Here is a 15,385-nt window from a genome sequence, read left to right on the forward strand (position 1 = left end):
TCTACGGGTCTTTGTGTGAGTCTACGAGTCTCTGTGTCAGTCTATGGGTCTCTGTGTGAGTCTACGGGTCTTTGTGTGAGTCTAGGTGTCTCCATGTGAGTCTATGGGTCTCTGTGTGAGTCTACGAGTCTCCGTGTGAGTCTGCGGGTCTCCGTGTGAGTCTATGGATCTCTGTGTGAGTCTACGGGTCTCTGTGTGAGTCTATGAGTCTCCGCGTGAGTCTACGAGTCTGCGTGTGAGTCTAAGGGTCTCCGTGTGAGTCTATGGGTCTCCATGTGAGTCTACGAGTCTCTGTGTGAGTCTATAGTTCTCCGTGTGAGTCTATGGGTCTCCGTGTGAGTCTACGAGTCTCATTGTGAGTCTACGGGTCTCCGTGTGAGGAGTCTACGGTCTCCGTGTGAGTCTACGGGTCTCTGTTTGAGTCTACGGGTGTCTGTTTGAGTCTACGGGTCTCCTTGTGAGCCTAGGGGTCACCGTGTGAGTCTACGGGTCTTTGTGTGAGTCTACGAGTCTCTGTGTCAGTCTATGGGTCTCTGTGTGAGTCTACGGGTCTTTGTGTGAGTCTAGGTGTCTCCATGTGAGTCTATGGGTCTCTGTGTGAGTCTACGAGTCTCCGTGTGAGTCTGCGGGTCTCCGTGTGAGTCTATGGATCTCTGTGTGAGTCTACGGGTCTCTGTGTGAGTCTATGAGTCTCTCCGCGTGAGTCTACGAGTCTGCGTGTGAGTCTAAGGGTCTCCGTGTGAGTCTATGGGTCTCCATGTGAGTCTACGAGTCTCTGTGTGAGTCTATAGTTCTCCGTGTGAGTCTATGGGTCTCCGTGTGAGTCTACGAGTCTCATTGTGAGTCTACGGGTCTCCGTGTGAGGAGTCTACAGGTCTCCGTGTGAGTCTACGGGTCTCTGTTTGAGTCTACGGGTGTCTGTTTGAGTCTACGGGTCTCCTTGTGAGCCTAGGGGTCACCGTGTGAGTCTACGGGTCTTTGTGTGAGTCTACGAGTCTCTGTGTCAGTCTATGGGTCTCTGTGTGAGTCTACGGGTCTTTGTGTGAGTCTAGGTGTCTCCATGTGAGTCTATGGGTCTCCGTGTGAGTCTATGGATCTCTGTGTGAGTCTACGGGTCTCTGTGTGAGTCTATGAGTCTCTCCGCGTGAGTCTACGAGTCTGCGTGTGAGTCTAAGGGTCTCCGTGTGAGTCTATGGGTCTCCATGTGAGTCTACGAGTCTCTGTGTGAGTCTATAGTTCTCCGTGTGAGTCTATGGGTCTCCGTGTGAGTCTACGAGTCTCATTGTGAGTCTACGGGTCTCCGTGTGAGGAGTCTACAGGTCTCCGTGTGAGTCTACGGGTCTCTGTTTGAGTCTACGGGTGTCTGTTTGAGTCTACGGGTCTCCTTGTGAGCCTAGGGGTCACCGTGTGAGTCTATGAGTCTCCGTGTGAGTCTATGGGTCTCCGTGTGTGTCTACGGGTCTCTGTGTGAGTCTACGTGTCACCCCCACACCTCCACCTCGTGTACCCACGGTGCCGGGCCTTTCACAGCTGCTTGTGGCTGCAGGAGATCATCCTTCATCTTCACTGTCGGCAGCGTTGTTGACAGTCGTGCGCCTGCTGATGCTGCTGCTGCTCTTTCGAGCCCAGTGTCAAATGTCGCCACCGCAAATTCACAACTCCCCCGTCGGTGGTGGTGGTTATGGTGGTGTAGGTGGTGCAGGTGGTGGTGGTGGTGGTACAGGTGGTGGTGCACGTGGTGGTGGTGATGGTGGTGTAGGTGGTGCAGGTGGTGGTGGTGGAGGTAGTACAGGTGGTGGTGCACGTGGTCGTGGTGGTGGTGATGGTGGTGTAGGTGGTGCAGGTGGTGGTGGTGGTGGTGGTACAGGTGGTGGTGCACGTGGTGGTGGTGATGGTGGTGTAGGTGGTGCAGGTGGTGGTGGTGGAGGTGGTACAGGTGGTGGTGCACTTGGTGGTGGTGGTTCTGATGGTGGTGTAGGTGGTGCAGGTGGTGGTGGTGGTACAGGTGGTGATGCACGTGGTGGTGGTGTAGGTGGTGCAGGTGGTTGTGGTGGAGGTGGTACAGGTGGTGGTGCACGTGGTGGTGATGGTGGTGTAGGTGGTGGTGGTGGTGGTGCAGGTGGTGGTAGTGGTGGAGGTTTCATTGTGACCGTCGCGAAGCTTTCATGAAGCTGCGAGGTCGAGTAGGTGGTGGTGGTGGTGGTGGTTGTGGTACAGGTGGTGGTGGTGGCGGTGGTACAGGTGGTGGTGGTGGTGATACAGGTGGTGGTGGTGATGGTGGTGTAGGTGGTGCAGGTGGTGGTGGTGGTACAGGTGGTGGTGCACGTGGTGGTGGCGGTAGTGTGGATGGGTGGCAGAGGGGTGGGTGGCTTTGGTAGTGGAAAGGGGGGGGGGTTTGTGGTGGTGGGGGGGATGTGGTCGTGGGGGTGGTTTGGTGGGGGGGTGGAGAAGGCGACGTTTGGTGGTGGCAGAGAAGTGAGGGGGAGGTCGGCTTGGAGAAGTTAAACCTTGAACTTCAAACTCTAAACCTGGTTTCGCACACACATAGACAAAGATCCCCAGTGTAGCCTGCAACAGACTGTAGGGGCAAGTGCTGTTAGCGAGCAGCACCTATGAAGGCCGGCACAGTAGCACACGAGAGGGTGGGTGGCCAGCACCACGCCCGGCCGCCTTTGTCTCCCCAGTGGCGATGTTCACTACACACCGCACCAGGCACTCGTTTGAGGCTGAGTCGACCTAGGGGAGGCCCGGGATCAGTTCAGATAATCGTCACCGGTGTTGGCCGTGAGCAGGAAGCGAACCCGGGCCGCCGGGTTTGTAGCGCAGCACGCTAACTACTACACTTCCACATACACGTACACACAACAACAATCGCCATTCGCGGTGACGTCACCAAGACGCTTGTGCCAGGCCATGTGCACCTTGAGGCCACGTGAAGTGTCGAATGCCCGCTGGCAGGAGGTCACGGGGCAGACCCAGATGCCACGGGTCGACTGACTGAGATGACTGGCTGATGCACCACCTGTGCCCCCTACTGTGCCAACTTGCTGTGCTTTAGCCACCCGGTGCTCCGCTCGTTGTTGTGAGCGTCGCTCCTCCGCCCTCCGTTGTTGTTGGAGGGCGACTGCCTCCAACTGCCCAGTAGCGTCCTTCACGAGCCTCCTCCACAGAGGCCGATCTTGACACCGCTGGTACCAGTCATCGGCAAGTCTACTCAGCTCCACGTCCTCCTGTACCACGTCACTCCATCTCTTCTCTAGCCCGTGCCACGCCCGTTTAGCCCCCTCGATCCGGCCGAACAAAAGCTGTTTGGGCATGCGATGATTGGGCATGCGGGCTACATGACCCAGCCATCGCAGCCTTCCCCGCCGGAGGAGCTCACTGATGGGACCTTGCCCAGATCTTTCAAAGATTTGTGAGCTCCTCACACAATCCAGCCTGGTTAAACCCAGGATTGATCGTAGGCAGGCCAGCCTAAATGTTTCTAACCGGCGAAGATGCTCCATTAGGGGGGTCCACGTTTCGCAAGCGTAGAGAAGGGAGGGGATGACTGTGGCCGAGAAGACCCGAAGCTTCGTGCGGAGCGACAGACCAGGTAGCTTCCACACAGCGTTATGCAAAAGATTAAAAGATAATGCCGCTCGACTGATTCGGAGTGAGACCTCTACTGTTAAACTGGAGCCGGTCATAAGCACACTGCCCAGGTTTGGAAAACTCTCCACTCTCTCCACCACTGCCCCATCACCGATTGGGAATTGTGGGGGTGGAGTGTCCGATGGTACAAAATACCCAGGCAGGTGCTTCGTTGTGGTGGGGCTGATGGTAAGGCCCCAGCTCTTAGTGGCACGCTCCAGTCTCAGCAGCAGCGTCTCCAACTCCTCCTCTGAACGAGCAGCTATTGCCAAATCATCAGCATACATAACGTGGTTGAGCAATAGGGAGCCATTCCTTGACCGCACCCGGGCATCGATCAGCCTCCCATTGTATCTGTACCAGATGGAAATTGCTCCGGTACATCTATGAAGGCTTCACGAACTACGTGGTCGAAATAGATGTTAAATAATGTGGGAGCCAGAGGACATCCCTGTCCCACCCCAAGGTGTACAGAGAATGGCTCGGACTCCCGGCCACGTAGTTTTACCTGGGCCTGCTCACCGTCATGAAGGTCCTTAATGAGTGTGAGCAGAGGGTCAGCGACTCCGAAAGCATGAAGAACAACCCAGAGCTCAGGCCTACTGATGGTATCATAGGCCTTGACCAGGTCAATAAAGCAGAGATATAGGTCTTGTTGGAATTCTCTACATCTCTGCTGTAGCAGACGGACAGAAATTATGGCACCTGTGCAGGACCGCCCTTTCCTGAAACCGCATTGGGGCTCCGCAAGCCTCTCCTCAGCGTGCCTGGCAAGGCGATGTTGAATAATCCTTGCCAGGACGTTTCCCGGCACACTGAGGAGTGAGATGCCCCTGTAGTTTTTACAGTCTGTGCGGTCCCCCTTCTTGAAGAGGGGGACCACCAGGGCATCCTTCCAATCCTGTGGAACCCGTCCAGTGGTCCAGACTGTTGTTATGATGTCATATAGGGCAGTCTGTGCACAAACGCCACCCTCCGTCAGCATTTCGCTTGGGAGATAATTTCTGCCCGGTTCCTTTCCTGGTCTCAGACTCGCCTTCATTACTTCCTCATCAGATGGCACCTCAGCCAGCCACTCACAGGGCGTGACTTTCTCCAATATTTGAGGCACCGCATCCTCAGCAGGGTCATCCCCACTTTGTCCCACGATGTTTTCCTGACTGAGGGCTTTCCCCTCCCCCAGGACGTCACAAAAATGCTCAGCAAATCTGCAAAGCTGTTCCTAGGGGTCGGACATTGGAACACCGATTTTTCCCCTAATGATGTTAAAAGGTATGGCGCTGCAGGTTACTTTTTTGATGAAGTTAAATAAAGATTTGTGATCGCCGGCCACTGAGGCAGACTCCATCTCCTCAGCAATCCGTGACCACCACCCATCCTTGCAGCGCCTCACAGCTCTCCGAACCTCCGAGCGAAGGCTGCGATAAGCCTCCTCATTCTCTGACGTGGGATTCTGTAGCCGATTACAGTGGGCTTGTCGCTTTTTTCTCAACACTTCCTCCGTCAGCCAGGGTCTCTGGGGAGATCTGGACTACCATTGCAGCTGCATGAGTCACAGTCCTAAACCTTGCCCATTTACCCTCGACATCAGGAGGAGTGGGGGACGATACCAACCCCAGCTGCCAGCGATGATGAAATTCTCTCTTGCAACTTTCATCAGCTAACTGAGACCAGGCCACTTTAGGTTGGAATGGGGTCCTGGGTGTACACCCACCAGCGGAGTGGAAGAATGGCAGGTGTATCTTACAGATGACTAGTCGATGGTCAGAGGGCAGATCAGCTCCACGGTAGGTCCTGGTGTCAAGGACATGGGCTCGCATCCTCTGGTTCGTCACTACGTAGTCCAGCAGATGTTCTTGCTTGGACCCGGCATGCATCCATGATGTTGTGTGGATGCGCCGATGCCGGAACAGCGTTTTGGTAATTACAAACCCACGGGCTGCACAAAAATCTATCAGCCTCCTACCGTTGTTTTGAGCTGATCTGGCCCATGCCCTCCAATCACTCCAGACCAGGTGCCAGCATCATGACCAACTCGGGCATTGAAGTCACCCAACAAGATGACTCTATCCCGAGGGGCCACTTTAGCCAGCACCTGTGACAGGAGGTCATAGAAGGGATCTGACTCATCGGCTTTGCCTGCATCCCTCCACGGATGTCCATCTTCGGTGGGGGCATAAGCAACCACGACCACCACTCCTCGCCTCCGGTTGATGGGAAGGCGAGCCCAAAGTAGCCTGGGGCTTACAGCTTCCCACACCTCACTGCCACGCTCCCACGCACCCTTCATTCTTGTGTTCAAAAGAAGAGCCACACCCTGTTGTTTGGCAGTCTGCTGCCCCGAGTAGAGGACTGTCTACCCCTCATGGTGGCAGGAGCCAGAACCGGTCCAGCGGACCTCCTGAATGCCACAGAGATCCAGGCGGTACCGGTCCAGCTCCTGACAGAGGAGTGGCAGCCTCTCCTCCGCAGTGAGCGTTCGAACATTCCACGTGGCCACGCGAAGTGGCTATTCGTTGTTTCTGGAGGAGCCCCGAGGGTAGAGATTAAATCTCCTGGCTCCGCCAATTGGGGTTTGGCCAGGAGACGTCATAGACGCCTGTCCCCCCGGGGCCTCCGTCACAAGCTTATTAGTTAGATATTTCAGTCGTGGTTTTGTGGTAATTTTTTGAAGGTGGAGGGGTTACCAGCCCCTCGCACCCATCCAGAGCCCCCGTTTAGCCACTGTGGTGGCCACAGACGCAATGAGGGGAGAGGGCCAATCGGATTTGGCCCTCCCCCCACAGCACTGTCCACGACAGAGTTGCCCGTCCGGCATCGCGAGGGAGGAAGGCGTTGTTTTCCCGGACAGACACACACACATACAGACACACAGACACACGCAAAATTATCCTCACATCCTCTCTTTCACGATCCCCCCCCCCCCCCAACGAGACTTCCAACAACACCAGAGCCCGGTGCGCTGCGTTAAACATCGACCACTGTGGAGAGACAAAGGCGGCCGGGCGTGGTGCTGGTGGCCACCCACCCGCTCGTGTGCCACAGTGCCGGTAGCCTTCACAGGTGCTGCTCGCTAACAGCACTTGCCCCTACAGCCTGTTACAGGCTACACGGGAGATCTTTGCCTTTGTAGGAGGCCGGGGCTGGGTGTGGAGGTGGTGGTGGCGGTGGAGGTGCTGGTGGCGGGAGTGGCGGTGGCAGCGGTAGTGGCGGTAGTGGTGGTGGCGGTGGTGGCGGTGGTGGCGGTGGTAATGGTGGTGGCAGTGGTGGTGGCGGTGGTAGTGGTGGTGGCGGTGGTGGCGGTGGTGGCGGTGGTGGTGGAGGTACTGGGGGTGGTAGTGGCGGTAGTGGCGGTAGTGGTGGTAGTGGTGGTGGAGGTAGTGGCGGTGGTAGTGGTGGTAGTGGCGGTAGTGGTGGTGGTGGTAGTGGTGGTGGTGGCGGTGGTGGCGGTGGAGGTACTGGGGGTGGTAGTGGCGGTAGTGGCGGTAGTGGTGGTGGTGGTGGTAGTGGTGGTGGAGGTAGTGGCGGTGGTAGTGGTGGTAGTGGCGGTAGTGGTGGTGGTGGTAATGGTGGCGGTGGCGGCGGTGGTGGCGGTGGTGGCGGTGGAGGTGGTGGTGGAGGTACTGGCGGTGGTAGTGGCGGTAGCGGCGGTGGCGGCGGTGGCGGCGGTAGTGGCGTTGGCAGTGCGGGCGCTGATCATCAAGCTGCATGCCCACTGTCTGTTCCACAGGATGAGCGGCGGCGTCAGCGGCGGCGGCGGCGGCGGCGTCAGCGGCGGCGGCGTCAGCATGCCGTGGTACCACCAGGACCTCACGCGTGTCAAGGCCGAGCAGCTGCTGCTGCAGGACGGCCAGGACGGCTGCTTCCTCGTGCGGAACAGCGAGAGCATCCCGGGCGTCTACGGACTCTGCGTGCTGTACGTGCCGACACTGACACCACGGGTGTGGTCTAATCTCCATCTGTTCCATCTCGCTCGCCTTCTAGCACGTGTGTGGACTAATCTCCATCTGTTCCATCTCGCTCGCCTTCTAGCACGTGGGTGGACTAATCTCCATCTGTTCCAACTCGCTCGCCTTCTAGCACGTGTGTGGACTAATCTCCATCTGTTCCAACTCGCTCGCCTTCTAGCACGTGTGTGGACTAATCTCCATCTGTTCCAACTCGCTCGCCTTCTAGCACGTGTGTGGACTAATCTCCATCTGTTCCATCTCGCTCCCCTTCTACCACGTGTGTGGACTGATCTCCATCTGTTCCATCTCGCTCCCCTTCTACCCCGTGTGTGGACTAATCTCCATCTGTTCCTTCTCGCTCCCCTTCTACCACGTGGGTGGACTAATCTCCATCTGTTCCATCTCACTCCCCTTCTACCACGTGTGTGGACTAATCTCCATCTGTTCCATCTCACTCCCCTCCTACCACGTGTGTGGACTAATCTCCATCTGTTCCATCTCGCTCCCCTTCTACCACGTGGGTGGACTAATCTCCATCTGTCCCATCTCGCTCCCCTTCTACCACGTGTGTGGACTAATCTCCATTTGTTCCTTCTCTCTCCCCTCCTACCACGTGGGTGGACTAATCTCCATCTGTTCCTTCTCGCTCCCCTTCTACCACGTGGGTGGACTAATCTCCATCTGTTCCTTCTCCCTCCCCTTCTACCAAGTGTGTGGACTAATCTCCATCTGTTCTATCTCGCTCCCCTTCTACCGCGTGTGTGGACTAATCTCCATCTGTTCCATCTCGATCCCCTTCTACCACGTGTGTGGACTAATCTCCATCTGTTCCTTCTCGCTCCCCTTCTACCACGTGTGGACTAATCTCCATCTGTTCCATCTCACTCCCCTTCTACCCCGTGTGTGGACTAATCTCCATCTGTTCCTTCTCGCTCCCCTCCTACCCCGTGTCTGGACTAATCTCCATCTGTTCCATCTGACTCCCTTCTACCCCGTGTGTGGACTAATCTCCATCTGTTCCTTCTTGCTCCCCTTCTACCCCGTGTGTGGACTAATCTCCATCTGTTCCTTCTCGCTCCCCTTCTACCACGTGGGTGGACTAATCTCCATCTGTTCCATCTCACTCCCCTTCTACCCCGTGTGTGGACTAATCTCCATCTGTTCCATCTCACTGCCTTCTAATCCCGTGTGTGGACTAATCTCCATCTGTTCCTTCTCGCTCCCCTTCTACCAAGTGTGTGGACTAATCTCCATCTGTTCCATCTCGCTCCCCTTCTACCACGTGTGTGGACTAATCTCCATCTGTTCCTTCTCGCTCCCCTTCTACCACGTGTGTGGACTAATCTCCATCTGTTCCATCTCGCTCCCCTTCTACCACGTGTGTGGACTAATCTCCATCTGTTCCATATCGCTCCCCTCCTACCACGTGGATGGACTAATCTCCATCTGTTCCATTTCACTCCCTTCTACCCCATGTGTGGACTAATCTCCATCTGTTCCATCTCACTCCCTTCTACCCGTGGATGGACTAATCTCCATCTGTTCCATCTCTCTCCCCTCCTACCACGTGGGTGGACTAATCTCCATCTGTTCCTTCTCGCTCCCCTTCTACCACGTGGGTGGACTAATCTCCATCTGTTCCTTCTCCCTCCCCTTCTACCAAGTGTGTGGACTAATCTCCATCTGTTCCATCTCGCTCCCCTTCTACCGCGTGTGTGGACTAATCTCCATCTGTTCCATCTCGATCCCCTTCTACCACGTGTGTGGACTAGTCTCTATCTGTTCCATCTCACTCCCCTTCTACCCCGTGTGTGGACTGATCTCCATCTGTTCCATCTCGCTTCCCTTCTACCCCGTGTGTGGACTAATCTCCATCTGTTCCTTCTCGCTCCCCTTCTACCACGTGTGTGGACTAATCTCCATCTGTTCCTTCTCGCTCCCCTCCTACCACGTGGATGGACTAATCTCCATCTGTTCCATCTCACTCCCTTCTACCCCGTGTGTGGACTAATCTCCATCTGTTCCATCTCACTCCCTTCTACCCCGTGTGTGGACTAATCTCCATCTATTCCATCTCACTCCCTTCTACCCCGTGGATGGACTAATCTCCATCTGTTCCATCTCGCTCCCCTTCTACCAAGTGTGTGGACTAATCTCCATCTGTTCCATCTCGCTCCCCTTCTACCACGTGTGTGGACTAATCTCCATTTGTTCCTTCTCTCTCCCCTCCTACCACGTGGGTGGACTAATCTCCATCTGTTCCTTCTCCCTCCCCTTCTACCAAGTGTGTGGACTAATCTCCATCTGTTCCATCTCGATCCCCTTCTACCACGTGTGTGGACTAATCTCCATCTGTTCCATCTCACTCCCCTTCTAGCCCGTTTGTGGACTAATCTCCATCTGTTCCATCTCACTCCCTTCTACCCCGTGTGTGGACTAATCTCCATCTGTTCCTTCTTGCTCCCCTTCTACCCCGTGTGTGGACTAATCTCCATCTGTTCCTTCTCGCTCCCCTTCTACCACGTGGGTGGACTAATCTCCATCTGTTCCATCTCGCTCCCCTTCTACCACTTGTGTGAACTAATCTCCATCTGTTCCTTCTCGCTCCCCTTCTAACACGTGTGTGTACTAATCTCCATCTGTTCCATCTCGCTCCCCTTCTACCACGTGTGTGGACTAATCTCCATCTGTTCCATCTCACTCCCCTTCTACCCCGTGTGTGGACTAATCTCCATCTGTTCCTTCTCACTCCCCTTCTACCACGTGGGTGGACTAATCTCCATCTGTTCCTTCTCGCTCCCCTTTTACCAAGTGTGTGGACTAATCTCCATCTATTCCATCTCGCTCCCCTTCTACCACTTGTGTGAACTAATCTCCATCTGTTCCTTCTCGCTCCCCTCCTACCACGTGGATGGACTAATCTCCATCTGTTCCATTTCACTCCCTTCTACCCCATGTGTGGACTAATCTCCATCTGTTCCATCTCACTCCCTTCTACCCGTGGATGGACTAATCTCCATCTGTTCCATCTCTCTCCCCTCCTACCACGTGGGTGGACTAATCTCCATCTGTTCCATTTCACTCCCTTCTACCCCATGTGTGGACTAATCTCCATCTGTTCCATCTCACTCCCTTCTACCCGTGGATGGACTAATCTCCATCTGTTCCATCTCTCTCCCCTCCTACCACGTGGGTGGACTAATCTCCATCTGTTCCTTCTCGCTCCCCTTCTACCACGTGTGTGGACTAATCTCCATCTGTTCCATCTCACTCCCCTTCTACCCCGTGTGTGGACTAATCTCCATCTGTTCCATCTCACTGCCTTCTAATCCCGTGTGTGGACTAATCTCCATCTGTTCCTTCTCGCTCCCTTCTACCCGTGGATGGACTAATCTCCATCTGTTCCATCTCTCTCCCCTCCTACCACGTGTGTGGACTAATCTCCATCTGTTCCATCTCGCTCCCCTTCTACCACTTGTGTGAACTAATCTCCATCTGTTCCTTCTCGCTCCCCTTCTACCACGTGTGTGGACTAATCTCCATCTGTTCCATCTCGCTCCCCTTCTACCACGTGTGTGGACTAATCTCCATCTGTTCCATCTCGCTCCCCTCCTACCACGTGGATGGACTAATCTCCATCTGTTCCATTTCAATCCCTTCTACCCCATGTGTGGACTAATCTCCATCTGTTCCTTCTCACTCCCCTTCTACCACGTGGGTGGACTAATCTCCATCTGTTCCTTCTCGCTCCCCTTTTACCAAGTGTGTGGACTAATCTCCATCTATTCCATTTCGCTCCCCTTCTACCACTTGTGTGAACTAATCTCCATCTGTTCCTTCTCGCTCCCCTCCTACCACGTGGATGGACTAATCTCCATCTGTTCCATTTCACTCCCTTCTACCCCATGTGTGGACTAATCTCCATCTGTTCCATCTCACTCCCTTCTACCCGTGGATGGACTAATCTCCATCTGTTCCATCTCTCTCCCCTCCTACCACGTGGGTGGACTAATCTCCATCTGTTCCATTTCACTCCCTTCTACCCCATGTGTGGACTAATCTCCATCTGTTCCATCTCACTCCCTTCTACCCGTGGATGGACTAATCTCCATCTGTTCCATCTCTCTCCCCTCCTACCACGTGGGTGGACTAATCTCCATCTGTTCCTTCTCGCTCCCCTTCTACCACGTGTGTGGACTAATCTCCATCTGTTCCATCTCACTCCCCTTCTACCCCGTGTGTGGACTAATCTCCATCTGTTCCATCTCACTGCCTTCTAATCCCGTGTGTGGACTAATCTCCATCTGTTCCTTCTCGCTCCCTTCTACCCGTGGATGGACTAATCTCCATCTGTTCCATCTCTCTCCCCTCCTACCACGTGTGTGGACTAATCTCCATCTGTTCCATCTCGCTCCCCTTCTACCACTTGTGTGAACTAATCTCCATCTGTTCCTTCTCGCTCCCCTTCTACCACGTGTGTGGACTAATCTCCATCTGTTCCATCTCGCTCCCCTTCTACCACGTGTGTGGACTAATCTCCATCTGTTCCATCTCGCTCCCCTCCTACCACGTGGATGGACTAATCTCCATCTGTTCCATTTCAATCCCTTCTACCCCATGTGTGGACTAATCTCCATCTGTTCCTTCTCACTCCCCTTCTACCACGTGGGTGGACTAATCTCCATCTGTTCCTTCTCGCTCCCCTTTTACCAAGTGTGTGGACTAATCTCCATCTATTCCATCTCGCTCCCCTTCTACCACTTGTGTGAACTAATCTCCATCTGTTCCTTCTCGCTCCCCTCCTACCACGTGGATGGACTAATCTCCATCTGTTCCATTTCACTCCCTTCTACCCCATGTGTGGACTAATCTCCATCTGTTCCATCTCACTCCCTTCTACCCGTGGATGGACTAATCTCCATCTGTTCCATCTCTCTCCCCTCCTACCACGTGGGTGGACTAATCTCCATCTGTTCCATTTCACTCCCTTCTACCCCATGTGTGGACTAATCTCCATCTGTTCCATCTCACTCCCTTCTACCCGTGGATGGACTAATCTCCATCTGTTCCATCTCTCTCCCCTCCTACCACGTGGGTGGACTAATCTCCATCTGTTCCTTCTCGCTCCCCTTCTACCACGTGTGTGGACTAATCTCCATCTGTTCCATCTCACTCCCCTTCTACCCCGTGTGTGGACTAATCTCCATCTGTTCCATCTCACTGCCTTCTAATCCCGTGTGTGGACTAATCTCCATCTGTTCCTTCTCGCTCCCTTCTACCCGTGGATGGACTAATCTCCATCTGTTCCATCTCTCTCCCCTCCTACCACGTGTGTGGACTAATCTCCATCTGTTCCATCTCGCTCCCCTTCTACCACTTGTGTGAACTAATCTCCATCTGTTCCTTCTCGCTCCCCTTCTACCACGTGTGTGGACTAATCTCCATCTGTTCCATCTCGCTCCCCTTCTACCACGTGTGTGGACTAATCTCCATCTGTTCCATCTCGCTCCCCTCCTACCACGTGGATGGACTAATCTCCATCTGTTCCATTTCAATCCCTTCTACCCCATGTGTGGACTAATCTCCATCTGTTCCATCTCACTCCCTTCTACCCGTGGATGGACTAATCTCCATCTGTTCCATCTCACTCCCTTCTACCCCGTGTGTGGACTAATCTCCATCTATTCCATCTCACTCCCTTCTACCCCGTGGATGGACTAATCTCCATCTGTTCCATCTCGCTCCCCTTCTACCAAGTGTGTGGCTAATCTCCATCTGTCCAATCTCGCTCCCCTTCTACCACGTGTGTGGACTAATCTCCATTTGTTCCTTCTCTCTCCCCTCCTACCACGTGGGTGGACTAATCTCCATCTGTTCCTTCTCGCTCCCCTTCTACCACGTGGGTGGACTAATCTCCATCTGTTCCTTCTCCCTCCCCTTCTACCAAGTGTGTGGACTAATCTCCATCTGTTCTATCTCGCTCCCCTTCTACCGCGTGTGTGGACTAATCTCCATCTGTTCCATCTCGATCCCCTTCTACCACGTGTGTGGACTAATCTCCATCTGTTCCTTCTCGCTCCCCTTCTACCACGTGTGGACTAATCTCCATCTGTTCCATCTCACTCCCCTTCTAGCCCGTTTGTGGACTAATCTCTATCTGTTCCATCTCGCTTCCCTTCTACCCCGTGTGTGGACTAATCTCCATCTGTTCCATCTCACTCCCTTCTACCCCGTGTGTGGACTAATCTCCATCTGTTCCTTCTTGCTCCCCTTCTACCCCGTGTGTGGACTAATCTCCATCTGTTCCTTCTCGCTCCCCTTCTACCACGTGGGTGGACTAATCTCCATCTGTTCCATCTCACTCCCTTCTACCCCATGTGTGGACTAATCTCCATCTGTTCCATCTCACTCCCTTCTACCCCGTGTGTGGACTAATCTCCATCTGTTCCATCTCACTGCCTTCTAATCCCGTGTGTGGACTAATCTCCATCTGTTCCTTCTCGCTCCCCTTCTACCAAGTGTGTGGACTAATCTCCATCTATTCCATCTCGCTCCCCTTCTACCACTTGTGTGAACTAATCTCCATCTGTTCCTTCTCGCTCCCCTTCTAACACGTGTGTGTACTAATCTCCATCTGTTCCATCTCGCTCCCCTTCTACCACGTGTGTGGACTAATCTCCATCTGTTCCATCTCTCTCCCCTCCTACCACGTGGGTGGACTAATCTCCATCTGTTCCTTCTCGCTCCCCTTCTACCACGTGGGTGGACTAATCTCCATCTGTTCCTTCTCCCTCCCCTTCTACCAAGTGTGTGGACTAATCTCCATCTGTTCCATCTCGCTCCCCTTCTACCGCGTGTGTGGACTAATCTCCATCTGTTCCATCTCGATCCCCTTCTACCACGTGTGTGGACTGATCTCTATCTGTTCCATCTCACTCCCCTTCTACCCCGTGTGTGGACTGATCTCCATCTGTTCCATCTCGCTTCCCTTCTACCCCGTGTGTGGACTAATCTCCATCTGTTCCTTCTCGCTCCCCTTCTACCACGTGTGTGGACTAATCTCCATCTGTTCCTTCTCGCTCCCCTCCTACCACGTGGATGGACTAATCTCCATCTGTTCCATCTCACTCCCTTCTACCCCGTGTGTGGACTAATCTCCATCTATTCTATCTCACTCCCTTCTACCCCGTGGATGGACTAATCTCCATCTGTTCCATCTCGCTCCCCTTCTACCAAGTGTGTGGACTAATCTCCATCTGTTCCATCTCGCTCCCCTTCTACCACGTGTGTGGACTAATCTCCATCTGTTCCTTCTCCCTCCCCTTCTACCAAGTGTGTGGACTAATCTCCATCTGTTCCATCTCACTCCCCTTCTACCAAGTGTGTGGACTAATCTCCATCTGTTCCTTCTCCCTCCCCTTCTACCAAGTGTGTGGACTAATCTCCATCTGTTCCATCTCACTCCCCTTCTAGCCCGTTTGTGGACTAATCTCCATCTGTTCCATCTCGCTTCCCTTCTACCCCGTGTGTGGACTAATCTCCATCTGTTCCTTCTCGCTCCCCTCCTACCCCGTGTCTGGACTAATCTCCATCTGTTCCATCTCACTCCCTTCTACCCCGTGTGTGGACTAATCTCCATCTGTTCCTTCTTGCTCCCCTTCTACCCCGTGTGTGGACTAATCTCCATCTGTTCCTTCTCGCTCCCCTTCTACCACGTGGGTGGACTAATCTCCATCTGTTCCATCTCGCTCCCCTTCTACCACTTGTGTGAACTAATCTCCATCTGTTCCTTCTCGCTCCCC

General features: G+C 54.1%; 1 protein-coding gene across 1 annotated transcript in view; it reads left to right on the plus strand.

Moving 5' to 3' along the window:
• LOC116938343 (phosphatidylinositol 3,4,5-trisphosphate 5-phosphatase 2A-like) overlaps positions 1–15,385 on the plus strand; it is a 117,585-nt gene that overhangs the window by 5,241 nt on the left and 96,959 nt on the right. The window contains exon 2 of the mRNA XM_076054730.1: positions 7,364–7,549. Within this exon, the coding sequence (XP_075910845.1) occupies positions 7,364–7,549 (186 nt within the window). The remainder of the gene's footprint in view (positions 1–7,363; positions 7,550–15,385) is intronic.

This window comes from Petromyzon marinus, chromosome 67, assembly GCF_048934315.1.
Source record: "Petromyzon marinus isolate PM22_M1 ecotype Great Lakes invasive population chromosome 67, UKy_Petmar_22M1.pri1.0, whole genome shotgun sequence".
NCBI classification, from domain to species: Eukaryota; Metazoa; Chordata; class Hyperoartia; order Petromyzontiformes; family Petromyzontidae; genus Petromyzon; species Petromyzon marinus.